Genomic DNA, 27,493 nt, shown 5'->3' on the forward strand with positions numbered 1-27,493 from the left:
AAGTGAATCTGGCATTCCCCGTTGACTTTGCTTGTCATAAGGTTGCAAAATAAATATAAATTCAATAAACTAAATTCAATAAACTAAAAGGGGATCACATGATCCCCAGGACGCTGCAACCGTCATAAATATGAGTCAGTTGCCAAGTGTCTGAATTTTGATCATGTGACCAGGGGGACGCTGCAACGGTCGGAAGTGTGAACAATGGTCATAACTCACATTTTTCATTGCCATTGTAGCTTTAGACGGTCACCAAATGAACTGTTGCAAGTTCATTATTATAAATAAGGGATAGAAAATGTTAGGGAATTTTCCTGGAATAAACGCGTTCTGTGAGATGCCAACTTTTTTAACTGCTCAAGTTGTTGGCGCCATGATTGATGTAAGATAGGCACGCTTAGCCATAAGGGTTGAGCAGTAAATTTGATTTGATCTCAAAAGGTTTATTGAAGCATGAAAGTAGCATTTATCTGTCATAACTTCAAACAGCTTCTTACTTCTCCCAGGATTTATGGGCAGGGAGATTGTGCCACCAACAATTGTTTTGAGCCTGGGTGAAGTAAGTATGTGTCGGGCAGAAAGAATCTGGATCACATGTTAAGTTCCGGTTGAGATGCTTTATTGCTCAATAACGCTATACACAAGTATATAGTCAGCTAATGGTCAGCACTGGATTGTCACTAGATAAGAGCCAATGGAATTCAAGAGGGTTGAACTTAGATCCTTTGTGGCAACGTAATGGACTCTAGGCTGATTCCTTTCTTGACACTGATCCCAGACTCTGCCTGTCCTTCTCCTACAGTATTTTGTTGTTAGCTGTGAAGTCATGTCCGACCCATCGTGACCCCATGGACAACGTTCCTCCAGGCCTTCCTGTCCTTTACCATCTTCTGGAGTCCATTTAAGCTCACACCTACTGCTTTACTGACTCCATGCAGCCACCTCATTCTCTGTCGTCCCCTTCTTCTCTTGCCCTCAATCTTTCCCAGCATTAGGCTCTTCTCCAGTGAGTCCTTCCTTCTCATTAGGGGGCCAAAGTATTTGAGTTTCAACTTCAGGATCTGGCCTTCTAAAGAGCTGTCAGGGTTGATCTCCTCTAGGACTGACCGGTTTGATCGCCTTGCAGTCCAAGGGACTCGCAGGAGTCTTCTCCAGCATCATAGGTCAAAGGCCTCAATTCTTTGGTGCTCAGCCTTTCTTATGGTCTAACTTTCACAGCCATACATTGCAACTGGGAAGACCATAGCCTTGACTATACGCACTTTTGTTGACAGGGTGATGTCTCTGCTTTTTAGTGTGCTGTCTAGATTTGCCATGGTTTTCGTTCCCAGGAGCAAGCGTCTTTTAATTTCTTGGCTACAGTCCCCATCTGCAGTGATCTTGGAGCCCAGGAAAATAAAATCTGTCACTACCTCCATTTCCTCCCCATCTATTTGCCAGGAATTGAGATGGCCGGATGCAGTATATGCATATTCATCAATCGAATCAAACCACCAGATCTTCACTCCTGGAAGTATAGGAGTTGGGGAGGGGGGGTTGGAGACAGTGGTGGGATACAAATATGTGATCAACTGGTTCTCTGTGTGGATGCCGCTTCCGGAAGTCCATTCTGGGCCTGGGCAACAAAAAATTAGCTATCGGTTGTGGTGTGAACCGGCTGAATCCCACCACTGGTTGGAGGGCTATGGGGAGGTGGTAAGATCATGGGTGTTAGTTAGAATATTGATTGATTGATAACATTTATATGGCCGTCCAGCTCAACCAAGATGCCTTGTGCCTTATAGAAAGAAAAAACAACAATAACCCTGACGAAAATAATGCAAAAACACAAAATATACACCTCAACAAACCACCTAGCCAACCACACCCAACCGTTTTCATATTGTCGTAAAAACTCCAGGGAGTGGTCCATCTAAATCAGCAGGTGTCAACATGGACTCAAAGGATCGACAGATAAAACCCCCTCCTGGTCCTTACAGTACATTATTTAATTACAATCATGTTTCTTTTAACTTATCTACAGTTAGGGATTCCAACCTGCATCTGAAAGAAGGAATGAAAGGACAATTGGCGGAAGCTTCCACTGCAACATCCAAAGCTTATTGCATGTATCGCAGAGAAATGGATCCGGAAACTGACCTCATGGGTCCAGGGTCAGATGTGGGATGCACGGACGAAAAATCTTCCGAAGAAATGACCATGAGTCCCACCATTGTGATCATGCAACCCATCTTGAGGTTTCTCCAATTGCTGTGTGAGAATCACAATCGAGAACTTCAGGTAGGCTATTATTATAGTGTATTTTAGAGTGAAGGCTAATACAATCTTGGGTTCTATAAACAGAGGCATAGAATCAAAACTCATGTGAAGTATTAGTACAGCTTTATAAGTATGACCGCACCTCACATACCACATCTACACATATTTAAATATTTTAGAATACTGATCTTATTAATACTGGGTGGACTTGCGATAACCATGCTCTAGAGCGGGGGTCTTCAAACTTGGCCCTTTTATGACTTGTGGACTTCAGCTCCCAGAATTCCTCACCCAGCGTGTCTGGCTGAGGAATTCTGGGACTTGAAGTCCACAAGTCATGAAAGGGCCAAGTTTGAAGACCTCTGTTTTAGAGCCTTGAATTGAGTTTATAATGGTATAATCCGCCAGTCATGCTTTAGAGCAATTTATCTATTTTTGTTCATTATTTGTTCAGCTATTTAACTATATATCATGCTGTGAATTGGGCACAAGTCTAATCATTATATTTATGGTAATATCGATCACGATACAATGTTAAATAGCCACAGCATAAACTACACTTTAAAAATCCATGTTAGACCATGACTTTGATTCTTTTTTCAAACTGAGTTAAAAGAAGGATACATTACAGTCAGAATCACACCAAATCCCAATAGTTAAGTCTTCCAACCCTGGCTTAGCATTATTTCTCATTTGAACCATTACCTATTTTTCGTCAGCTGTTTTGTTTCCTCCTTTTTCCAGAACTTTTTAAGAAACCAGAACAACAAGACAAACTACAACCTAGTATGTGAGACCCTTCAGTTTTTGGATTGTATTTGCGGAAGTACCACAGGTGGGCTAGGACTTCTGGGCCTATACATCAAAGAAAAAAATGTAGCTTTGGTGAATCAAACCCTTGAAAGTTTGACTGAGTACTGTCAAGGCCCCTGCCATGAAAATCAGGTAGGTTTAGCCCCCAGAGAAGAATCTGAACTGAATGTCAACTCAGATTTTCTTTCTTCGTTTCAAAAATCCCTTAATAATAATAATAATAATAATAATAATAATAATAATAATAATAATAATAATAATAATAATAATAATAAAGTTGGAAGGAACCTTGGAGGTCATCTAGTTCAACCCCCTGCTCAGGCAGGAATGCCCTATACCCTTTCAGACAAATGGCTGTCCAGTCTCTTCTTAAAAACTTCCAGTGTTGGAGCATTCACAGCTTCTGGAGGCAGGTTGTTCCACTGGTTAATTGTTCTGACTGTCAGGAAGTTTCTCCTTAGTTCTAGGTTGCTTCTCTCTTGGGTTAGTTTCCATCCGTTGCTTCTTCTCCTGCCTTGAGGCACTTTAGAGAATAGCTTGACTCCCTCTTCTTTGGGGCAGCCCCTGAGATATTGGAACATGGCTATCATGTCCCTCCTGGTCCTTCTCTTCATTAAACTAGACACACCCAATTCCAGCAACCGTTCCTTATATGTTTTAGCCTCCACTCCCCTGATCATCTTTGTTGCTCTTCTCTGTGATTGAAAACATGGCCTTTCTATTGGGGAAACTGTGGTAAATGAGGTAATTCTTCTATTGGTCGTTTAGATCCCCAATTCTTGAACACTTTTTTAGAACAGGGACCGGGATCTGGATTCAGTCCAGGGATGAGATCTCCCCCACCCCCACCCACCATATGTTCCAGTAGATTGTGTGATATCACAGGTTGTGGGGACCTTGGAAGTCTCTAAGCTTGTTTGTTTCCTGTAGACGTTTCATTACCCAACTAGGCAACATCGTCAGTGCTAGAAGGGAGTGGAGTTTGCTCTGTACTATCTAATTACCATCTAAGAACTCAGGCAAAGAATCCAAGAGTAATCCCAAAGATGTGCTTTTTTTTTCAAAAGCCAACTGGACTTTCTTCGCTTTTCCTTGAAGACGTTTCGCTTCTCATCCCAGAAGCTTCTTCAGCTCTGACTGGATGGTGGGGAACGGAAGGATTTATATTCTTTGCATTCTTTTAGAGAGTCATTGAGGCCAGCTATCCGCAAGGAATATAAATCCTTCCGTTCCCCACCGTCCACTCAGAGCTGAAGAAGCTTCTTGGATGAGAAGCAAAATGCCTTCAAAGAAAACCAAGAAAGTCCAGTTGCCTCTTGAAAAAAGCACCTTTGGGACAACCATGACTTGGATGACTGAGAATCTCCATAGATGTGTTGCAGTGAAGGGTTTGTAGGGCTAAATCTGGCAAAAAGATAAGTTTGAAATAGTCATGAAACATTCTTACGGGTTGTCTATATGGGGATGCTCAGTCATCCAGGTCACGGTTGTCCCAAAGGTGCTTTTTCACGAGGCAACTGGATTTTCTTGTTTTTCCTCTGAAGACGTTTTGCTTCTCATCCAAGAAGCTTCTTCAGCTCTGACTTCAGCTCAGCTCCTTCCATTCCCCACCATCCAGTCAGAGCTGAAGAAGCTTCTTGGAGGAGAAGCAAAAAAAAAAGTCTTCAGAGAAAAACAAGGAAGTCCAGTTGCCTCTTGAAAAAAGCACCTTTGGCATTCCTACGGATTGACGGTGGTAACAATTCCATTTTGAATAGAATTACTTCACAACCAGCGCTACTTATGACTCAGTTTTGAACTTCCGATGGCTGCCCTGTGCCACGGTCACGTGACCGCCTTTTGGTTGCTTGGCAACCCCGTCACACTTATAGCCATCTGAATTGTCCCGTAGTCGTATGACGGTGATCAGACACTTTTCTTTTAAAGCCAGAAAGAGATCTTTACTTCCGCATCATGGCAAAAACATCCATGGACTAAAACTCAGGCAAACAATCCAAGAGTAAATCCAAAGGTGGTTGGTTTTTTTCAAAAGCCAACTGGGCTTTCTTTGCTTTTCCTTGAAGACGTTTCGCTTCTCATCCCAGAAGCTTCTTCAGTTCAGTTCTTCAGAACTGAAGCCCCTTTGGGACAACCGTGACCTGAATGACTGAGAATCTCCGTAGACAATCAAATAGTAAACAGCCCAATCAAGGATCCAGAAAGAAGAAAACCACACTCCCGCCAACACTGAAGGGGCACACCGCTGGAATATAAACAGCGAGCAAACCATCTGTTCTGTACCAACCTGCTACCGGCCCTGCAGATAAGGCAGGGACAACCCCTTTACAAACGGCAAGAGGCTGGAATTAAGCCTGCCAAATTTATTAACATAAAGCAGAGCAAAACAAGACACCAACCATGAAACAGGAGCTATGAAACAGGAACTAATCAAGCGGTTACCTTCAGCAAACCAGCCCTCCCACGCATTCCCCTTTTATACAGTTCAGGGTGTGGCTTCTCTCTGCCTCCTTCCGAGGTGCCCCATTGCCTTCCTCTGTTTACTCCTGATTGACTGCCTCCTGCGTCGGGCGTCCTTGAACAGGGCCAGCTGTGGGTCATCTTCATCCACGCTGTCAGGCTCACACAGCTGGGTCTCCATCGTGACCAGGTGGGAGGGGCCTGGCTGAGGGCTCTCATCAGCAAGAACTTCAACCCCCTCAGCAAGCTCTTCAACACCCCTCTCCTCCTCTGAGTCGTCCGACCCAACTGCCGAACCCACAGGCTGACCCTGAATCACAACACCATCCTGTCTTCTAGCACTGATGATGTTACTGAGTTGGGCCATGAAATGTCTGCTAGAAAGTCATCAAGCTCAACGAGCACCAAGGACCCCCACAGTTCAACCCTGACCCCCACAAGTATTCCACTTCTGTTTGATATCATGGGTTTTGAGGGAGCAAGACCCTGCCTCCTTGACAAAAGCCTATACAAGCCTACAAAAGTCTATGGATGTTCTCAATCATCCAGGTCACGGTGGTCCCAACGGTGATTTTCAACAGCCAATTGGACTTTTGTGGGTTGTTGTTGTTTTTTTGTTAAAAATGTTTCGCATCTCATCCGAGAAGCTTCTTCAGTTCTTCCTTCAAAACCTGGAGGAAAAAGCAAAATGTTTTGAAGGAAAAAAAAAAACCCAAGAAAGTCCAGTTGCCCTTTGGGGCTGTCCATCATTGTTTTGTGTTTTTTTTTTCCATGCAGAGGAAATGGGCAGCGTAGCTGTCAGCAACGTCCTACGTGCACGCAAGCACTTTATGCGAGTTAAATGTTGAATTAGCATGCTCTGGTTTGCCGCACTTAAGAGGATTATGTCTGCCATGGAATCCCTCCAGTCTGCATGACCTTTTGAGGGAAATGAGGATAGTCTGTTGGCTGAGTTGCTCCACTGTGTACTTTTTCCACTGGAGAAGACGTACAGTATTTACAACGGTGCTGATTATGGTGCCTTTTGTCCACCCCTCTGCACGTTTACCCTGGTAGAAAGATGCACGGCAAATGAATCGAATCCTTTGGGATGTCCCAAAGAGGCTTTGTTTCAAAAGGCAACTGGACTTTCTTGCTTTTCCTTGAAGACGTTTCGCTTCTCATCCAAGAAGCGTCTTCAGTTCCGCTTCTAAATCCCCCACCGTTCAGTCGGAACCGAAGGAGATTCTTGGATGGGAAACAAAAACATCTTCGAGCAAAAGAAGAAAGTCCGGCTGCCTTTTGAAACAAAGCACCTTTGGGACCACCACATCACCTGGGGTGACTCAGAATCTCCTTAGATCAGGGGTAGGCGACCTTGGCCCTTTTATGACTCGTGGACTTCAACTCCCAGAATTCCTGAGCCAGCATGGCTCAGCTTGGAAACCTCTCCCTTTTCCCTCAGCGTGGCTGGCTCAGGAATTCTGGGAGTTGAAGTCCACAAGTCATAAAGCGGCCTAGGCCTAGGCCAGGGGTAGGCAACCTTGGCTCTTTTATGACTCGTGGACTTCACCTCCCAGAATTCCTGAGCCAGCATGGCTCAGCTTGGAAACCTCTCCCTTTTCCCTCAGCGTGGCTGGCTCAGGAATTCTGGGAGTTGAAGTCCACGAGTCATAAAAGAGCCAAGGTTGCCTACCACTGCCTTAGATGATTCCTTAGTTTAGGATATTATTCATCTTTCGGAGAAAGGGGGAAAGAAAGGGAACTATCTTTTATGCCATGTGTTGTTATGTCTTCATTTGCCTTTTGCAGACCTGCATAGCCACCCATGAGTCCAATGGCATTGACATCATCATCGCACTGATCCTAAATGATATCAATCCTCTTGGGAAATATCGGATGGACCTGGTGCTACAGTTGAAGGTATGGAATTCCACCATGTGTACATCGTCCCCATCTTCCCTGACCTCATTGGGCTCTCACTGTCACAATTGGAGATGGATGTAAGAAGGACAGAAGTATCTCATCCATGGTCAGGAGAAGAAGCGCACGGCTCTAGCCTACTCTTGGGAGGGTCAGGTCAGCTGTCTTAACTGCTGCTCTGCTGGTCCTAATGAGAGAGACAAGATCCAAACATATATTCTGTACACCAGTAAAGGAGAATATTTGTAGCTCAGGGTTGAAATGAGGGGTCCCTGGTGCTCTCTGAGCTTGGCGGTTTTCTTGCAGATGTTTGTGGTGAATTGATGATGTTACCTAGTTTGGGTCATGAAACGTCTGCAAGAAAACCGCCAAGCTCAGAGAGCACCAAGGACCCCACAGTCCTCCTCCTCCTCTTCCTCTCTTCAAGCCCTACTCCCTTCTAGCCCTGATGATGTTAGCTACCTGGGTAATGAAACGTCTGCAAGGAAACTGCCAAGCTCAGAGATCACCAAGGATCCCACTGTTGTTGTTGTCGTCGTCGTCCTCCTCCTCCTCCTCCTCACATACCCCTCTCCCTTCTAGCACTGATGATGTTACCTAGTTTGGATCATGAAACGTCTGCAAGAAAACCACCAAGCTCAGAGAGCACCAAGGACCCCACAGTCCTCCTCCTCCTCCTCCTCCTCTCCTCAAGCCGTACGCCCTTCTACCCCTGATGATGTTACCTACTTAGGTCATGAACCGTCCTCAAGAAAACCGCCAAGCTCAGAGAGCACCAGGGACCCCACGGTCCTCCTCCTCCTCCTCCTCCTCCTCCTCCTCCTCCTCCTCCTCCTCTCCGCAAACCTTACAGTGACGGAGCACCCACAACTTCTGAAGGCAAACCATCCCACTGGTTAATTGTTCTAACAGTCAGGAAATTTCTCCTTAGTTCTAGGTTGGTAGTCCTCAAATTACAACTGTAACGGAGCCTGTCCATAATGGTCTTAAGTTATAATGGTCGTAAGATAGGTTGGTCACATGACTGACCAAATTTTTTAACTTTTTTTTTGCAGCAGTTGGGAAGCTGCATAAAACAAACGACACAGTTGTTAAGTCAATGCATGGTCTGGAAACAGACTTCAGAAAAGGCTCTCTTCGCTCACCTCCAGCTCTTATAAATATCTATTTATTTTTAATTAAGTTCTGCAATATGGTGATAAAGCCATCATGCCTTCCGTAAAGCAACAACAACAACAAACCCACCAAAAGATTCAAGGCATTTAAAAACCTTGTCTGATAACGAACGGCTGTGCCTGCAACTTCAGATAAAGGAAAAATAAGGGTTATCAATCCATGAAGTAGATTTTAACGGTGTCTCAATTTGGCTTGATGTTTTTTTTTAGAATAACGCCTCTAAGCTTTTGTTGGCTATAATGGAAAGCAGGCATGACAGCGAAAATGCAGAAAGGGTCCTTTTCAACATGAGACCAAAAGAGCTGGTAAGTATCTTTTTATCTGGTTTTATAACTGAGCACAGCAAAATATAGTAAAGGTAAAGGTTCCCCCGCACTTGTGTGCTAGTCGTTTCCAACTCTAGGGGCCGGTGCTCATCTCCGTTTCAAAGCCGAAGAGCCAGCGCTTGTCCGAGGACGTCTCCGTGGTCATGTGGCCGGCATGACTAGACGCCAAAGGCGCACAGAACGCTGTTACCTTCCCACCATCGTGGTCCCTATTTTTCTAGTTGCATTTTTACGTGCTTTCGAACTGCTAGGTTGGCAGAAGCTGGGACGAGTAACAGGCGCTCGCTCTGTTACGCGGCACTCGGGATTCGACCCGCCAAACTGCCGACCTTCTGATCGACAAGCTCAGCGTCCTAACCCACTGAGCCACCGCATCCCTTCAGCAATATATATATATATATATATATATATATATATATATATATATATATATATATATATATATATATATATAAATTAAAAATGAGTTTTTGAGCTAGCAAGGTGGTTTTGACCCTCACAATGACTATAATACAGGCGGTCCTTGACTTACAACCACACTTGGGGGCCCAAATTTTTTGTTGCTAAGCAAGACATTTGTTAAGTGAATTTTGCCTCATTTTACGACATTTTGTGCCACGGTTGTTAAGTGAAACACTGTGGTTGTTAAGTTAATAACCCAGTTGTTAAGTGAATCTGGCATTCCCCGTTGACTTTGCCTGTCAGAAGGTCGCCAAAGGGGATCACGTGACCCCGGGACGCTGCGACCGTCATAAATATGAAACCAGTTTGCCAAGGGTCAGAATTTTGATCACGTGACCATGGGGAGGCAGCAACAGCCGTAACTGTGAGAAACGGTCATAAGTCACTTTTGTCTGTGCCGTTGTAACTTTGAACGCTCATTAAACGAACTGTGGCTTAATACCACTTATACTGGTTGAAGTTATACAGCCAGCCGATTAAAAAAAATAAGGTAGGATATAAAGAGATTATTGAACTGAGATTGGACCAAAGCATTACGAATATGCAGATATTATTATCTGAAACAAAAGAACACTTAGAGCCAGTGGTGGGATTCAGCCAGTTCTCACTAGTTCGACAGAACCGGTAGCTAATTTTTTTGTTGCCTAGGCCGAGAATGGACTTCCAGAAGAGGCATCCACCCAGAGAACCGGTTGTTCACCTATCTGAATCCCACCACTGCTTAGATCTCAGTCAATTTAATACAGTAATTAAAGAAATCTGTTTTCTAGGTGGACGTTATGAAGAACGCGTACAACCAGGGGGTCGAGAACGATCAGGAAGAGGAGAATGGGGATGAGAGTATTTCACCAAAAGATGTTGGGCATAATATCTATATATTAGCTCACCAGGTATGTTGTTGTGTTGCCTTTTGGGGCTTTGTAGCACAACTCCGTATAGAAGGGGTCACAAAATGTCTCACAGCATTCAGTAGCTCTCATAAGAGGGAGGCGGTTATAGGGATTGTGGGCTTAAGCACCTCAAGACTGGAAATTCTCTCTAAAATGTGTGTATGTTTGTGTAAGACAGGGGTCTTCAAAGTTGGCTCTTTTATGACTTGTGGACTTCAACTCCCAGAATTCCTCAGCCGGCGTGCCTGGCTGAGGAATTCTGGGAGTTGAAGTCCACAAGTCGTAAAAGGGCCAAGTTTGAAGACCCCCGATGTAAAAGATGAAGACAGGGAGAGAAATGTCGGTCAGAAATCCCTGGATGAATACAGGTAGTCCTCGACTTATGACTGCAACAGAGCCCAACCTTTCTGTTGCTAAGCTGAGACAGTTGTTAAGTGAGTTTTGCTCCAGTTTACGACCTTTCTTGCCGCAGTTGTGAAGTGAATCACTTTAGTGGTTAAGTCAGCAACACCGTTGTTAAGTGAATCTGGCTTCCCCATTGACTTTGCTCATCAGAAGGTCCCAAAAGGGTGATCACGTGACCCCGGGACACTACTGTGATCATAAAAACGAGTCAGTGGCCAAGTGTCTGAATCTTGATCACGTGACCGTGGGGATGCCGCAGCAGTCGTAAGTGTGGAAAACGGTCGTAAGTCGCTTTTTTCAGTGCCGCCGCAACTTTGGTCACTAAACGAACGCTTGTAAGTCGAGGACTGCCTGCACCAACATTGCCGATGCTCGTGAAAAAAAAAAGGACGAAGAAATGAAGTTGCCCAGAGAATGAAAGCACTTTTTGTTAAGAAGTTGCAAAATATAGCACAAAGTCACGTGATATCCTTACGAAAATCGATTCATGGAAAACAGTTGAAAACCTGGAGAAATGAGCAGGGGGCTGGACTAGAAGACCTCCAAGGACCTTTTCGGCTCAATTTTGATTGATGGATTGATTGATTTTTATCTCCGTCATATTTATTTTCTGCTTCCTGCTTTTTCAGCTGTTCATAACTCATGTTTCTCCCCCCACCCCCCCACCCCCCACCCCCAAGTCTGGAAGACATCTCACCAGCCACAAGGCAATAAATCTCTTCCTTCTGATGCATTTCTGGAACAGACTTCGCTCCATTTAGCGAAGTCTGCAGATCTTCAAAACTTGCCGTGGTGAATATAATTTAGCTGGGTTTTTTTTTTATTATTATTAAGGGAAAGTAATAAGAGGGTAGATGGTTTCCAATCTTTTGGCTGATTAGAGGAAGCTGTAAAAAACCAGACACAAGTTTTATTTTTATTCTTACGTGGGCCGCTAATTTATTTTAGAGGCATGCAAACTCTCAGTTTCATGTAGACATTTCTACATATATATATATATATTTTCAATGCAACATCCTTTCCTGTCATTACTTGTGGTTGAACTTACCAGAAGTAGGGGAAATGACTGATTTTTCCATGCTTTGGGAGACATAAATAGGACCCAAGTTAGCATGGCAAATAAGTGAATGTGACATGTTGCCAAATGTGACAAGGATGAGATATGTTGCAAAGAACATATCGTGGTTACCTTCTCGTTACCAAGCTAGGAGCGCTCACTGTCTCCTGTGTCACTTTAGATATTTCTATTTTTTTTTCTTTTTTCACTATCTCCCTTTCATTTCCCATCTCCCTTCCATCTGCTATTTTAGGTCAGCCTTTGCCAACGATTGCAAATGCCTCTCCTGAAGTGAGCAAAAATTATTCTTATTCTTACTCCACGTAGAGCTGGTGAGCATACGCGGCCTTCCATTAAGAAAGCTGAAGCAATTTTGAGGGCTCAGCTCATGTACCTTCGCCTCCACAGTAGATACAGAAGAGAGTTGGAAGTTGGAAGGGACCTTGGAGGTCATCTAGTCCAGGGCTTTTCAACCTTTTCACCCATTTTGTACCACTTTTAGGATAGGGCAACATCCGAGGACCACCAGTCGCCTAGCAAGGTGTCAAAAACTTGATGACTAAAAAAAAAAGGAAAAAAGTGATGAAGTACAGGTAGTCCTTGACTTACAACAGTTCACGTAGTGACTGTTTGAAGTTACAATGGCACTGGAAAAAGTGCCCCCCAAGCCACAACCGAGCAAGACACCTGCCTGCCCGCCCGGTGGCGCTCTTCCTCCTGTCTGAGGTTTTCATTGTTGTGAGCATTTCTGTTGAGGATTGGCAGCGGGGATAGGGTGGGGGGCGGTGTTTGGTTTTTATTCCGCCCATCTGCTGGGTGGTTGCAGCAGGTTTTGGTCACTTCACATGACCCTGGGACACCGTGACCGTCATAAATATGAATCAGTTGCCAAGCATCTGAATGTAAATCACAAGATCCTGGAGATGCTGCAACATTCCAGCTGATGAGTGTTTCTTCTCGGCTCAGAAGCGCCAGGACCAGCACTGAGCTCCAGCTGGATCCTGGCGCTGATCCTGGCGCTTCCACTGAGCCCTGACAGCCCTGCAGCTCCAGCCGTCTCTCGCTCAGGCTTGTGCGGTGCTGCTACCGCTTCAGCTCATTCCCCTCCCCCGCTACCACTTTTCTAGGATAGCTGCGTACCACCTGCCAGGTGCCAATGTACCACAAGTGGTACCTGTACCACTGGTTGAAAAGCCTTGATCTAGTCCAACCACCTGCTCAGGCAGGAAACCCTATACCATTTCAGACAAATGGCTGTCCAGTCCGTTCTTTAAAACTTCCAGTGTTTGAGCATTCACAGCTTCTGGAGGCAGGTTGTTCCACTGGTTAATTGTTCTAACTGTCAGGAAGTTTCTCCTTAGCTCTAGGTTGCTTCTTTCCTTGATTAGTTTCTACCCATTGTTTCTTGTCCTGCCTTCTGGTAGTTTGACCCCCTCTTCTTTGTGGCAGCCCCTCAAATATTGGAACACTGCTATCATGTCCCCCCTAATGCATCTTTTCATTAAACTAAGCATCCCCAATTCTTGCAACCGCTCTTCCTAAGTTTTAGCCTCCTGCCCCCTAATCATCTTCGTTGCTCTTCTCTGCACTCTTTCCAAAATCTCAACATCTTTTTTTATCACGTGGTGACCAAAACTGGATGCAGTATGCCAGGTGTGGTCTTAAAAATAAAATAAGAGGGGTAAAATAAGAGGGGTGGAATTAGCTGGCCAGATAATCCTGCGAATTACTTAAAGCATTGTGCAGATGTTGCCTTCAACAAATTCTTCAGAAAAATATCTCCGTACCAAACATGGGATATGTTTGCTAAGAAAACGCCTTTCTCTGTTAAGGGAGAAATTGCACACATTGCAGAAAGTGTTCTTAAGAAGGGATGGAAAACGTTTAATCTCCCAAGAGAGCTTTTTTGAAGCAAAAGTTGGTGGTTTGGCCACTCATTGCTAGAAGCCAGTTCTCCTAGTAATTGCTTATATGTAAATTTGTCTTCCGATAGCCGAATGGTCTGATGAAATCTTTCATCTGCCTCGGTTAAAATTAGCTACTGTGGTCTGAAAACTGGCCCGTGACTTCATTGGAAACCAACATCTGCTTGAATGTCTCGCCTTGAACATCTCACGGATGTCAACCTTCCTTTGCACTGATTATATTCTTGACACGTGTCATTACTTGCGAAGGCCTGTCACTTGTCATAATCCTGGCGTTATCATCTGGGTGAGACAAGATAATGGGGTTAGGGTGACAGCAGCTAATTAAACCTCAGATGAAATTGGAAAGAGATGTTTGGTGTGGCTTGCTTAATGCTGAAATGGATGGCAAGAATATTCATGAACCACTGTGTAGCTCATGAAAATGGCACGTGGATTAATTTTCAACAGGTGATCTAGTCAGGTTGATGAAGCAGGGATTCCTTGAGCGTGAGCTCCAGAATGTTTTAAGGAACTGGACCTCCTGTGCAAGAAAAGGGGGCCTGTGGTCTCTTGCATGGGGTGAAAATGAGAACAACAAGCTACTCCGATCCTAGTTAGGACATGGTTGACTATGGTCAATATCATTTGCATACTAGACTAGACATGAAACCTATTGGGAAGGATTCAGACAATCCACTTCCTCCTGGAATTTGAAATGGGATACAAGCTTCAATGGCTTTTGATATCATCGATCATGGTGTCCTCCTGAATCAACTGTGGGCCTGGGGTGGTTCTCCTCCTTTTTCCATGGGAGAAGAGCTCAAGTACAAAGCTTCTATACATACATATACATATATACACATACGCATATACGTATATATTGTATATAGCACGTTTATATGTGTGTTACGCATGTGTACACTTTTGAGAGCAGGCAAAGAGTTTCATTTTTAATCTGTGCCAGTGTGCCTGCTGTAAAAAATGACAATAAAGATTAAAGGTTATCGCTTCCAGTTTATGGGGTTCAAATATGATTAATATGCTGTGATATTCAGCTGTTCATTTCAAGCCCTGCATTCTGAAGTGATGTTGCTAAGGTCTTGGGATACAGTGGGAATTGCTTCATCTCCTCCTCCTTCTAAAATGCATGACTTGTAACCTTCAGCAGTCTCTTTCTTCAAGCTGGCATCTCCCCGATCCTAGTTAGGACATGGATAACTATGGACTAAGGCAGGGTTAGGCATCCTTGGCTCTTTTATGACTCGTGGACTTCAACTCCCAGAATTCCTGAGCCAGCCGTGCTGAGGGAAAAGGGAGAGGTTTCCAAGCTGAGCCATGCTGACTCAGGAATTCTGGGAGTTGAAGTCCACGACCCATAAAAGAGCCAAGTTTGCCTACCCCTGGACTAAGGATTCAGACAATCCATTTCCTCCCGGATTTTAAACATTACAAGTTTACAAGTCATGCATTTTAGTAAATAATCAGAAAACGGTTAAGCGGTTCCCATTGTCTTCGGTTGCACACAGGTAGTCCTTGCCTTACGACTGTTCATTTAGTGATCATAAAAAGTTACAACAGCATTAGGAAAAAATGTAATTGATGGCCCTTTTTCACAACTACAACCTTTGTAGCATCCTCATGATCCAGCCTAATGCTGGAAAAGATTGAGGGCAAGAGAAGAAGGGGACGACAGAGAATGAGGTGGCTGGATGGAGTCACTGAAGCAGTAGGCCTGAGCTTAAATGGACTGCAGAAGATGGTAGAGGACAGGAAGGCCTGGAGGAACGTTGTCCATGGGGTCGCGATGGGTCGGACATGACATGACAGCTAGCAACAAAATACTGTAGGAGAAGGACAGGCAGAGTCTGGGGTCAGTGTCAAGAAAGGAATCAGCCTAGAGTCCATTACGTTACCACAAAGGATCTAAGTTCAACGCTCTTGAATTCCATTGACTCTTATCTAGTGACAATCCAGTGCTGACCATTAGCTGACTATATACTTGTGTATAGCGTTATTGAGCAATAAACCGTCTCAACCGGAACTTAACATGTGATCCAGATTCTTTCTGCCCGACACATACTTACTTCACCCAGGCTCAAAACAATTGTTGGTGGCACAATCTCCCTGCCCATAAATCCTGGGAGAAGTAAGAAGCTGTTTGAGGTTATGACAGATAAATGCTACTTTCATGCTTCAATAAACCTTTTGAGATCAAATCAAATTCACTGCTCAACCCTTATGGCTAAGCGTGCCTGTCTTACATCAATCATGGCGCCAACAACTTGAGCAGTTAAAAAAGTTGGCATCTCACAGATCGCGTTTATTCCAGGAAAATTCCCTAACAATTTTTTATCCCTTATTTATAATAATGACAACTAATTATAATGAATAAATATAGGTAGTCCTCGACTTGCAACAGTTCATTTGGTGACTGTCTAAAGCTAGAATGGCAATGAAAAATGTGAGTTATAACCACACGTATGACCATTGCAGCATCCCCCTGGTCACATGATCAAAATTCAGACGCTTGGCAACTGACTCGTATTTATGACGGTTGCAGCGTCCTGGGGATCACGTGACCCCCTTTTGCAACCTTCTGACAAGCAAAGTCAACGGGGAATGCCAGATTCACTTAACTGATAAACAACGGAGACAAGGAAGGTTGTAAAATGGGGCAAAACTCGCTTAACAAATGTCTGAACAGCAACAGAAATTTCAGCTCGATTGTGGTCGTAAGTCGAGGACTACCTGAATATGTCCTTTGCCTTTTATCTACAAGCTACCCAGATGCCACCTCTAGCATTTTTCCCCCCTCCTTTTCGCTTCTAGTTGTCCCGTCACAATAAAGCATTGCAACACATGCTGAAGCCTGGGGCAGATCCAGAAGAAGGAGATGAAGCTTTGAAGTATTACGCCAACCACACCGCTCAAATTGAGGTAAACGCTTTCCCGCTGAACTGAAAATATCTGTAGCCTTCAATGCTACTTTCCACCTCACGGAGGACTCCTGCTGCTGCTCCTTACTTGAGATATGAGATTTGTTGAAATAATAGCGGCAGTTCATGAGGGGATCTTCCTTCTGTTGCTTTGTAAGGTGGAATTGTCATCAGGATTGAGCAGGTAGCAAACTGTGGGTTATGCCAAGGGTGTAGGAGATCCTCAGGTTTCCTACCAAGTTTTGCTCAAAGAATGGCTCAGCACTGTTTGCTTACAAATTCAGTCATAAATAATGTTTATTCCCTAAAAATTGGGAAAGTTTCGTATTTCCTAAATCTTATTGTCACACTTTCTGCGCTGTATCACAATGTGTAGCTGTTCATGAAGAGATTTAATTCTGAAGTTAAACAGCATCCATATTGGATATTGGATATTGGATAATGGATGGAGAGAGAGAGAGAGAGAGAGAGAGATTGTCAAAATAATAGATAGATAGATAGATAGATAGATAGATAGATAGATAGATAGATAGATAGATAGATAGATGATATAGATAGATAAATAGATGATAGATAGATAGATAGATGATATAGATAGATAGATAGATAAATAGATAGATAGATTGATAGATTGATAGATAGATACTGTCAACATATAATAGATAGATAGATAGATGATTGATAGGTGATAGAGACAGACAGACAGACAGACAGAAAGATAGAAGATTGCTAGATGAGATAGATAGGTAGATAAAAATTGGACTCTGTTTAATAAAAGTACAAAAAGAAAACATTAGAGGAAACAGAACAAGGATAGAAGGATATATATACCGTATGTATGTGTGTGTGTGTGTGTATATAATTTTTATTAAAACTTTAAGATGATAAAAGCTAACACAAACTAGTAGAAAGTAAGAAATAAAAAATAAAAAATAAAAAAATAAATCAAAGAAAAAAGTAGGAAAAAAAAGACAAATGTTAAAAAAAAGGGAAACTAAGGAAGTGGCATCAAGTACAGATAGTCCTTGACTTACAACCACAACTGCGCCCAAAACCTCTTTTGTTAAGTGAGACATTTGTTAAGTGGGTTTTGCCACAGTTGTTAAGTGAATCCCTGCAGTTGTTAAGTTAGTAATACGGTTGTTAAGTGAATCTGGCTTCCCCGTTGACTTTGCTTGTCAGACGGTCGCAAAAGGGGATCACTTGACCTGGGGACACGGCAACGGTCATAAATGTGAGTCAGTTGCCAAGCGTCTGAATTTTGATCACCTGACCACAGGGATGCTGCAAAGGCTGTAACTGTGAAAAACGGTCATAAGTCATTTTTTTCCAGTGCCGTCATAACTTTGAACCGTCACTAAATGAACTGTTGTAAGTCATGGACTGGCTGTATTCTGCACAGCAATTATAAGTACTGTACAAATATTTTTTGACCTCCTTCTAATTTTGCATCCTATTAATATTCTTTCCGTAATCTATCATCAAAACCATAAGTCTCAATTTTTTAAAAAAATTGTTCTAATTAGGATTAGGTTTGTGCTATGCATCTTAGTTTTAGCTTTTTATGTCCTTGTTTTTGAAAGGCAACAGAGATCTTGTTAAATGAACAAATAAGCTCTATCTGCTTTTCATGCTGGTTTTTGGTTTTTTGTTTTTTGTTTTAATGTAGCATTCTTCTTTCATTCCAGATATTACCTAGTAGTTTTTCCTTTCTCTTAAAAATTCTTCATATCTGTCTGGGACACACCGGTAAATTCTCACAAATTTATATTAACTGAAATTGAACGTTTGTCAACTTCATGTTGAACACTTAAGTCAGGGGTCTTCAAACTTGGCCCTTTTATGACTTGTGGACTTCAACTCCCAGAATTCCTCAGCCAGGCACGCTTAACAACGCTGGCTGATGAATTCTGGGAGTTGAAGTCCACAAGTCATAAAAGGGCCAAGTTTGAAGACCTCTGACTTAAGGGGTGATAATCTACTGTTATCCCAATACCTCATCCCTCAAAATTAAGGAGTTTTTTCTGTTCCTGAAACTCTGCCCAATTACTTTGTTCTAACCTGTCTGGAGCAGGCATCAAACTGAACAGCAGCTGTAATATTCCTCAACTTTTGCCGTGCCCACAGTAGCACAAAACGAATAATTTATGTTGACATCCCAACCGTATATATGTCTCCAAGTGAGTTATGGGTCTTTGCAGATTGTCCGTCATGACAGAACCATGGAACAAATAGTATTTCCTGTGCCCAACATTTGTGAATTCCTCACTCACGAATCAAAATGCCGGGTGTTCAATACGACAGAAAGAGACGAGCAAGGAAGCAAAGTAAACGACTTTTTTCAGCAGACTGAGGATCTGTATAATGAAATGAAGTGGCAGAGAAAAATTAGGAGTAAGTACGGTGTTTGTAAGGGTTCGTCTGTTGGATGGTTACTCTGAAGAGATCTAATGCCTAACCTTGGGAAAAGTCCTGTTGTAAAGGTTCTGCTCTATCTATTTATTAACCACAAAAACCAAGATAGAAGATAGAATAACAAGTCAAGAAATGGGTGGCCACATTAAAACAAGGGATCAATGTAGATTTGACATCAAGACTTAGGTTATCTGTAAATTAGAATCCAACCCATGTTTTCTCTTTCCAAACGAGGCAAGCAAACCATCTTTTTTTAAAAAGTTGCTTAGATGCTTCACTTCATTTTTAGTGTCATTAATTCACTCCTGTATTCTTGATGAGGTGGCATTGTTTGAAGATTTAATAGCAGGAGGTAAAATTTTAATCAGAAGATACCATGATTTAAAACAGAACAGGACAGAAAAGCAGAGCTGGAAGGGACTTCGGAGGTCTTCTAGTCTAACCTCCTGGTCGAGCAGGAGACCCCCGTACCATTTCAGAGAAATAGCTGTCCAGTCTTTTTCAAAGCCTAGTCAGGGGTAGGCAACCTTGGCTCTTTTATGACTCGTGGACTTCAACTCCCAGAATTCCTAAGCCGGCCACGCTGAGGGAAGAGGGAGAGGTTTCTAAGCTGAGCCATGCCGGCTCAGGAATTCTGGGAGTTGAAGTCCACAAGTCATAAAAGAGCCAAGGTTGCCTACCCCTGGCCTAGGCCTAGGCCGCTTTATGACTTGTGGACTTCAACTCCCAGAATTCCTGAGCCAGCCACGCTGAGGGGAAAGGGAGAGATTTCCAAGCTGAGCCATGCCGGCTCAGGAATTCTGGGAGTTGAAGTCCACGAGTCATAAAATAGCCAAGGTTGCCTAACCCTGGCCTAGATGGAGCACACACAGCATCTGAAGAATGTTACATCAACCCTTCCCTAGAAGGTGCTGCTTTCTGATGAACAATAATTTTTGTTGAGACGAACAATAATTGTTCTTCATTTCCTTCCTAGATAATCCAGCATTATTTTGGTTCTCTCGACAAATTTCTCTCTGGGGAAGCATATCATTCAACCTGGCTGTTTTCATTAATCTAGCCGTCGCCCTCTTCTATCCATTTGGAGATGATGGTGATGAAGGTATATTGCTTGGGTTATAACATTACAAAACTCAGGTCTTTCCATTGCTAGCAATACTAGAAGCCCACCACCAAAAGAAGGAAAGGAAAGGAAAGAAGGAAAGGAAAGGAAAGGAAAGGAAAGGAAAGGAAAGGAAAGGAAAGGAAAGGAAAGGAAAGGAAAGGAAAGGAAAATTTCCTGACAAACGCATGACAAGTCCAGTCATCATATCACATGCCGAAAACATGTAAAGAAAACTTAAATGTCTGGAAGAAGAAATGACCGGGTGATTGACGTCATGCAAGCAGGACAGCAGCGTTTACCTAGAACTTCAACAGCTTTAAAGGCAGTCCTCCATTTTTACTTGAGAAGGACCAAGTCCATTTTTAAAAACCTCAAGGCTCTCCATTATTAAAGAGTAGTCGTGCTCTTTTGCGTAGAAAAAAACAAAACAAAACAACCCAGCCATAACTCTGTGGGGTGTGGAACAATGCTTGTAACAGGAACATGTGAATTGCACGTGGCCCAGTTATGGCTGGTCTGACTATCCCTATTTAAAAGCCCAATTAGGCCTTTTTCCTTGATGTGTAACCTTCACTTTTCATTTTCACTCAGATAGTCCTGGGCTTCTAACACAAACAACATGTGCTTTCCAGATGATCAGATTGTCCGGGGCATTTGATTTGCCATGTGCTCACTTGGCTGTCTTCTAGGCTGTCTCTAATTTAGGAGCTGTTTTTTTTCCTCATGTCATGTGCACTTGAAATTGCAGAATTGCAAGACTGGGATTGCATATTACATGACTGCAAATCTTGGAATGCTAACCCTAACCTTAGACCACAAAGTGTGTGGATCCATCCGTCGGAAGGACATCTGATGTGGCATGAGATTTCTGTATGCAACGTAGCCAGGACGAGACCCCATTTCTTGACCATCTCATTGTGTCCAGATCCATCTGTCCCGATTATCCAACAAATTCCAATGATAATAAGTGAATTTTTTAAACAGGTTGGCCAGAATCCATTCCATTTCTATAGGAGAAGGAGTGGCAGAACGTGGAGGTGGAGTTAAAGGAGGAATCGGCCTAGAATACCATAATAAGTGATTTTTAAAAAACAAGTTGGCCAGAATCCATGCCATTTCTATAGGAGAAGGAGTGGCAGAACATGGAGGCAGAGTTAAAAGAGGAATCAGCCTAGAATCCCTACATAGCCACAAGCAGATTAAGCACAATTCCCCATGAATTCAGGTGCTCTCTGTTATTTGAGAAGATTGCTTTTAGCCAGTGCTTCTTTTGTAAGAAAAAAGGTGCTGGAACTCACATCTTGTTAATCTTTTATTTAAAAAAATATATATTCAGTTCTTAACATAAATTTAATTTATTGTATTTAAGGCTGATGTTCATAGTAAATTTTACACTAAAATTAAAAAAAGATTTTCAATTCAACAATTTTTTAAAATAAAGAAATTATTTACCTTTCGCTCATAGTCAATCACTGTACACATACCCACACATCAGTTGTGTAACGAAACACAATGGTCGCCGCCCGCAGTAAGCACTCAGCCCGCGACCACACAACCAATCACAAGCTGAGCAGTGCCACAAACCCAGCAGCACCATCACAACCAGCACGGACGAAGTACGCATGCATTGGCCTCAACACACAAGCAGCCCGCATGGACCATTTTTAATGATTTTGCCGCCAACTTGCTATGGTCGACAGGGCAATTCAAGTCCACTTGGACCAAACATCAAATTTTCAAAAATTACTTTTAAAACTTGGAAAATCTGTTAAAAAATGTGCCAGAACTCTATGGCAAAATTTTTTTTATTGCTTTTAGCAATAAATCAGCATAATCGGCCCTTCTCGTGTGTACCTGATATTTTGTGCCTGACAATTTCCATGGCTTTAAGGAAACTTTCTACCAAGGGGTACAAATTCATCTCTTTGTTGCACATTTTGTCATTTTTATATAACCTGCAATCTTCAGTGCTTTTTTTCCCCCTGTCAAACACATCTCTCTTTTCTTTTGATATATTCTTTTTTTTTTTTTTTTTTGCATTCGTGCTTCTCGGTACACAATGCAATCTATCATTTGCTGAAAAATCCTTCAGATGCTCAGCCAGCGGTATGGCATCACCTGAATGCAAATCTACGCGTAGACCCACGTATTCAACTAGCCCATCTCTTCCATCGCTGCAAACATTCATTAAATGCATTGATTCATAACGTATTTACTGCCTTCGGCAACCAAATTTCAACTCGGGGTAAAATATTCCATAATTCAAGCCTATTCACTTTTACATACCCATTCTCTAAATCTGGCTTTCCCAACCTTGGCAACTTTTAAGACACATGGACTTCAACTCCCAGAATCTCCTGCTGGCTGGGGAATTCTGGGAATTGAAGTCCTCGCGTCCTTAACTAGATACACGTCAGGAGCTGATTGGCCAGACCACAAATGGGGATCACGTGACCTTGGTTCGCTGCAACCATAGTCAATACATCCCAGTTGCCAAGCGCCCAGATTTTGATCATAGGACTGTAGAGATGCTGCAATGGCCTTAAAGTGTGAGGACTGGCCATTAGTCACTTTTTTTCCAGTGCCCTTGTAACTCTGAACGGTTGCTAAGCAAATTGTAAGTCAAGGCCTTTATTTAAGAGTTCACCAAATAAAACCATGGCAACCAACTAAATTTTTCCTTTTTTTTTGTAGAGGAAGTCCTTCAGTTCTATTTATCCATATTGATAGGTCTACCATTTTATGGAAGCATTTGTGTCCCTTCCCCCCCCCTCGCAAGATTTAAGTTTGATTTGATTTAATCGTAAAACTGGTTTCATTCAAGAATAGGGTTCTTTATGTTCTAAAATATCGTGACGCCTCTTCTTCAACCTAGGCACACTCTCTCCGTTATTTTCCATTGTCCTCTGGATAGCTGTGGCCAGCTGCACGTCTCTCCTGTTCTTTTTCCCCAAACCCGTTGGAATCCGCCCATTTTTGGTCTCTGTTATGCTCAGGTCTATATATACAATTGGTTTGGGGCCCACGTTGATTCTCCTGGGTGCCGCTAACGTAAGTACTCAAAACTCATCCTGCAATTCATGAATGAACATAAAGCTAGAGAGAAAGGGTGGAATTACTATCTCCCTGCAAGCAATGTCACATCCCCTGTGGCGGTTTCTGTAAGAATTTCTACAATTTCTACTACAGGGGTCTTCAAACCTGGCCCTTTGACGACTTGTGGACTTCAACTCCCAGAATTCCTCAGCCAGGCACGCTGGCTGAGGAATTCTGGCAGTTGAAGTCCACAAGTCGTCAAAGGGCCGAGTTTAAAGACCCCTTTTTTTTTTTACTACATACGGCCTAGGTTGCAATACAAAATTCTCTCCTATGTATCTTTACATAGACTGGATAGGTTGATTACCGTATATACTTGAGTATAAGCCGAATTTTTCAGCCCACTTTTTGGGCTGAAAAATTCCACTTCGGCTTATACTCCAGTCAACAAAAAAAACTTACCGAGGACTTGTGCGCGGCCGAGGCTTTGGTGCTTCCGGGATTGCGCGCACCTCTCCCAAGCAGCCGCCGTCCGGAGACCTGCCGAAGTTTGGGGAGGTTTGGGGAGGTGCGCGCGCACCTCCCCAAACCTCCCCAAACGTCGGCAGGTCTCCGGATCTCCGTGCCTTGCCTGCCTGCTTCTTTCCGCTGTGGAAAGAAGCAGGCAGGCAGGTCACGGAGATCCGGAGACCTGCTGACGTTTGGGGAGGTTTGGGCACCTCCCCAAACCTCCCCAAACGTCGGCAGGTCTCCGGATCTCCGTGCCTTGCCTGCCTGCTTCTTTCCGCAGCGGAACAAAGCAGCCTGAACGAAGCAGGCTGCTTCTTTCCGCTGCGGAAAGAAGCAGCCTTCTTTCCGCAGCGGAAAGAAGCAGCCTGCCTGCTTCTTTCCGCTGCGGAACGAAGCAGCCTGCTTGCTTCTTTCCGCTGCGGAACGAAGCAGCCTGAACGAAGCAGGCTGCTTCTTTCCACTGCGGAAAGAAGCAGCCTTCTTTCCGCAGCGGAAAGAAGCAGCCTGCCTGCTTCTTTCCGCTGCGGAACGAAGCAGCCTGCCTGCTTCTTTCCGCTGCGGAACGAAGCAGCCTGCCTGCTTCTTTCCGCTGCGGAACGAAGCAGCCTGAACGAAGCAGGCTGCTTCTTTCCACTGCGGAAAGAAGCAGCCTTCTTTCCGCAGCGGAAAGAAGCAGCCTGCCTGCTTCTTTCCGCTGCGGAACGAAGCAGCCTGAACGAAGCAGGCTGCTTCTTTCCACTGCGGAAAGAAGCAGCCTTCTTTCCGCAGCGGAAAGAAGCAGCCTGCCTGCTTCTTTCCGCTGCGGAACGAAGCAGCCTACCTGCTTCTTTCCGCTGCGGAACGAAGCAGCCTGAACGAAGCAGGCTGCTTCTTTCCACTGCGGAAAGAAGCAGCCTTCTTTCCGCAGCGGAAAGAAGCAGCCTGCCTGCTTCTTTCCGCTGCGGAACGAAGCAGCCTGCCTGCTTCTTTCCGCTGCGGAACGAAGCAGCCTGCCTGCTTCTTTCCGCTGCGGAACGAAGCAGCCTGAACGAAGCAGGCTGCTTCTTTCCACTGCGGAAAGAAGCAGCCTTCTTTCCGCAGCGGAAAGAAGCAGCCTGCCTGCTTCTTTCCGCTGCGGAACGAAGCAGCCTGAACGAAGCAGGCTGCTTCTTTCCGCTGCGGAACGAAGCAGCCTGCCTGCTTCTTTCCACTGCGGAACGAAGCAGCCGGCGGCGGAGGCTTGCAGAACGGCGGATCGGCTTATACTCAAGTCACCAACTTTTTCCAGTTTTTGGGGGTGAAATTGGGGGTCTCGGCTTATGCTCGAGTCGGCTTATACTCAAGTATATACAGTGGGCAATCACTTAAATACGAGTCAGTAGCGTGCTGCAGCCAATGCAATCCTAGGCCGCATTAACAGAGAGACAGAATCAAGATCACATGAAATATTAGTACAGCTTTATAAGGCCTCGGTAACACCAGACCTGGAATAACTGCATCCGGTTTTGGTCTCCATGGCTTAAAAAAGATGTTGAGATTCTAGAAAGAATGCAGAGAAGAGCATCCAAGATCATTAAGGGACTGGAGGCTAAAACATATGAAAGTTGCAAGAATTGGGTGTGTCTAGTCTAATGAATAAAGGGACGCGGCGGCTCACTGGGTTAGGACGCTGAGCTTGTCGATCAGAAGGTCAGCAGTTTGGCGGGTCGAATCCCGAGTGCCGCGTAGCAGAGTGAGCGCCTGTTACTCGTCCCAGCTTCTGCCAACCTAGCAGTTCGAAAGCACGTAAAAATGCAACTAGAAAAATAGGGACCACGACGGTGGGAAGGTAACAGCGCTCCGTGCGCCTTTGGCGTCTAGTCCTGCCGGCCACATGACCATGGAGACGTCCTCAGACAAGCGCTGGCTCTTCGGCTTTGAAACGGAGATGAGCACCGGCCCCTAGAGTCGGAAACGACTAGCACGCATGTGCGGGAGAACCTTTACCTTTACCTTTAGTCTAATGAAAAGAAGGACTAGGGGTGATATGATAGTATCCCAATATCTAAGGGGCTGTCACAGAGAAGAAGGGGTCAACCTATTCTTAAAGCACCAGAAGCAATGGACGTATGATTACAGAGAACCAACCTAGAACTAAGGAGAAATTTCCTGATAGAACAATTAATCAGTGGAACCGTTTGCCTCCAGAAGTTGTGAGTACTCCATCACTGGAGATTTTAAAGAAAGGATTGGACAGTCATTTGTCATTGGTCACTGATGTGATTTGGAACCAGCGATGGTTGCATGATTAAAAAATTATGTTAACTCAGAATAACAGAGTTGGAAGGGACCTTGGAGGTCTTCTAGTGGTCCAACCTCCTCTTCAAGCAGGCTACCTATACTATGTCAGACAAATGCTAGTAGAGTTTCAGTTTTCTTGCCTCTTTGAGGTCACCATACTTAAGTTGTAGAGTTTTCTGAATTCTGCTATCAATAAAGAAATGGGAAAGCTTGTTGTGGCTGAATTCCAATTTTATTTGGTTTCATTTGATGGACTTTCCCATCTTTGGAATGAAACCTTGTAATTGTCTTCAACTGATTCAGCTGAAAGAGCTCCTGTGGTCCATGGAGAATTCATTTAAGCAGCAATTGTAGACAAGTTGTTTACTGTCTGAATCTCTTTTTCTCTGTGGCACAATACGCTGAAAATTGAATCAAATGGCAACATGTTTTTTTCTTCTGTTGTTACACGAGCATTGTTTAGTTCTGGGTAATTGTTTGTATATCAACCTATTCCAAATCAGTTGGAAGGACATCTTTTACTTTGCTGCTGTGGGGTTTGTATAGCATGAAAATAATAGGTTTAGGTGACCTGGTAGATCATATTTTGAAAGAAAAGCAGGCTATGAATGAATTGTAGGTATGTATCTATGCATGCATGTATGTATTTTGTGATGGCGTTGCTTGTAATTTGGAACCAGATATCTATCCATGATGGAAATTCACCAAAATAGAACTTACTACAGTTAGAAATCTAAGATTGAACACTGATTTTTGAGCTCTACCTATCTCCTATCTCTCTCTTTCACTCATCTATCATCTACCATCTATATCATCTATTTAATCTATCATTTATCTATTTATCTATTTGTGTGTCTGTCTGTCAGTCTGTCTGTCTATCTATCTATCTATCTATCTATCTATCTATCTATCTATCTATCTATCTATCTAGTTGGCATCTATCATCTATCATTTATATCATCTAACATCTATCCTCTATCATCTATGTAATCTGTCTGTCTGTCTGTCTGTCTGTCTCTCTCTCTCTCTCTCTCTCTCTCTCTCTCTCTCTATATATATATATATATATATATATATATATATATATATATATTAAATGTTTCTTAACAAACATTTAACACATATGTCCCTTGCTTCTCAGCTAACAAAGAGAGAGAGAGAGAGCCTGTGGCCTAGGGGTTAAAACAACTGCTTAAGATGCAGTCGGCCCAGGTTCGAATCTCAGAAGGGTATGGCTGACTGATGAGAATAAATAAGTTTGAAATGATCATATCTGTCTCCCTTTATTCTTTGTTAGCAAGCCAAAAAATTTACACACACACACACACAGAGAGAGAGAGAGAGAGAGAGAGAGAGAGAGAGAGAGAGAGAGAGAGAGAGAGAGAGAGAGAGAGAGAGAGAGCTATCTAGCTGGCATCTATCATCTATCATTTATAACATCTATCTACCTACCTACCTACCTACCTACCTACCTACCTATCTATCTATCTGTCTCATTTATCATTTATCTGTCTGTCCACCCGTCCGTCCACCCACCTGCCCAATTAAATTTCCACACCATCCATCTCATTAACTGAC

The 27,493-nt window shown here is 43.5% G+C and overlaps 1 protein-coding gene across 1 annotated transcript in view; it reads left to right on the forward strand.

Annotated features, from left to right (window-relative positions):
• Window positions 1–27,493, forward strand: part of ITPR2 (inositol 1,4,5-trisphosphate receptor type 2) — a 184,393-nt gene that overhangs the window by 125,488 nt on the left and 31,412 nt on the right. Inside the window, 9 exon segments of the mRNA XM_083366224.1 lie at window positions 2,024–2,280; window positions 3,004–3,204; window positions 7,321–7,431; window positions 8,817–8,912; window positions 10,166–10,285; window positions 16,484–16,591; window positions 18,792–18,984; window positions 19,982–20,107; window positions 22,986–23,161. Coding sequence (XP_083222350.1) covers window positions 2,024–2,280; window positions 3,004–3,204; window positions 7,321–7,431; window positions 8,817–8,912; window positions 10,166–10,285; window positions 16,484–16,591; window positions 18,792–18,984; window positions 19,982–20,107; window positions 22,986–23,161 — 1,388 coding nt within the window.

This window comes from Vipera ursinii (assembly GCF_947247035.1).
Source record: "Vipera ursinii genome assembly, chromosome: 6".
Lineage (NCBI taxonomy): Eukaryota > Metazoa > Chordata > Lepidosauria > Squamata > Viperidae > Vipera > Vipera ursinii.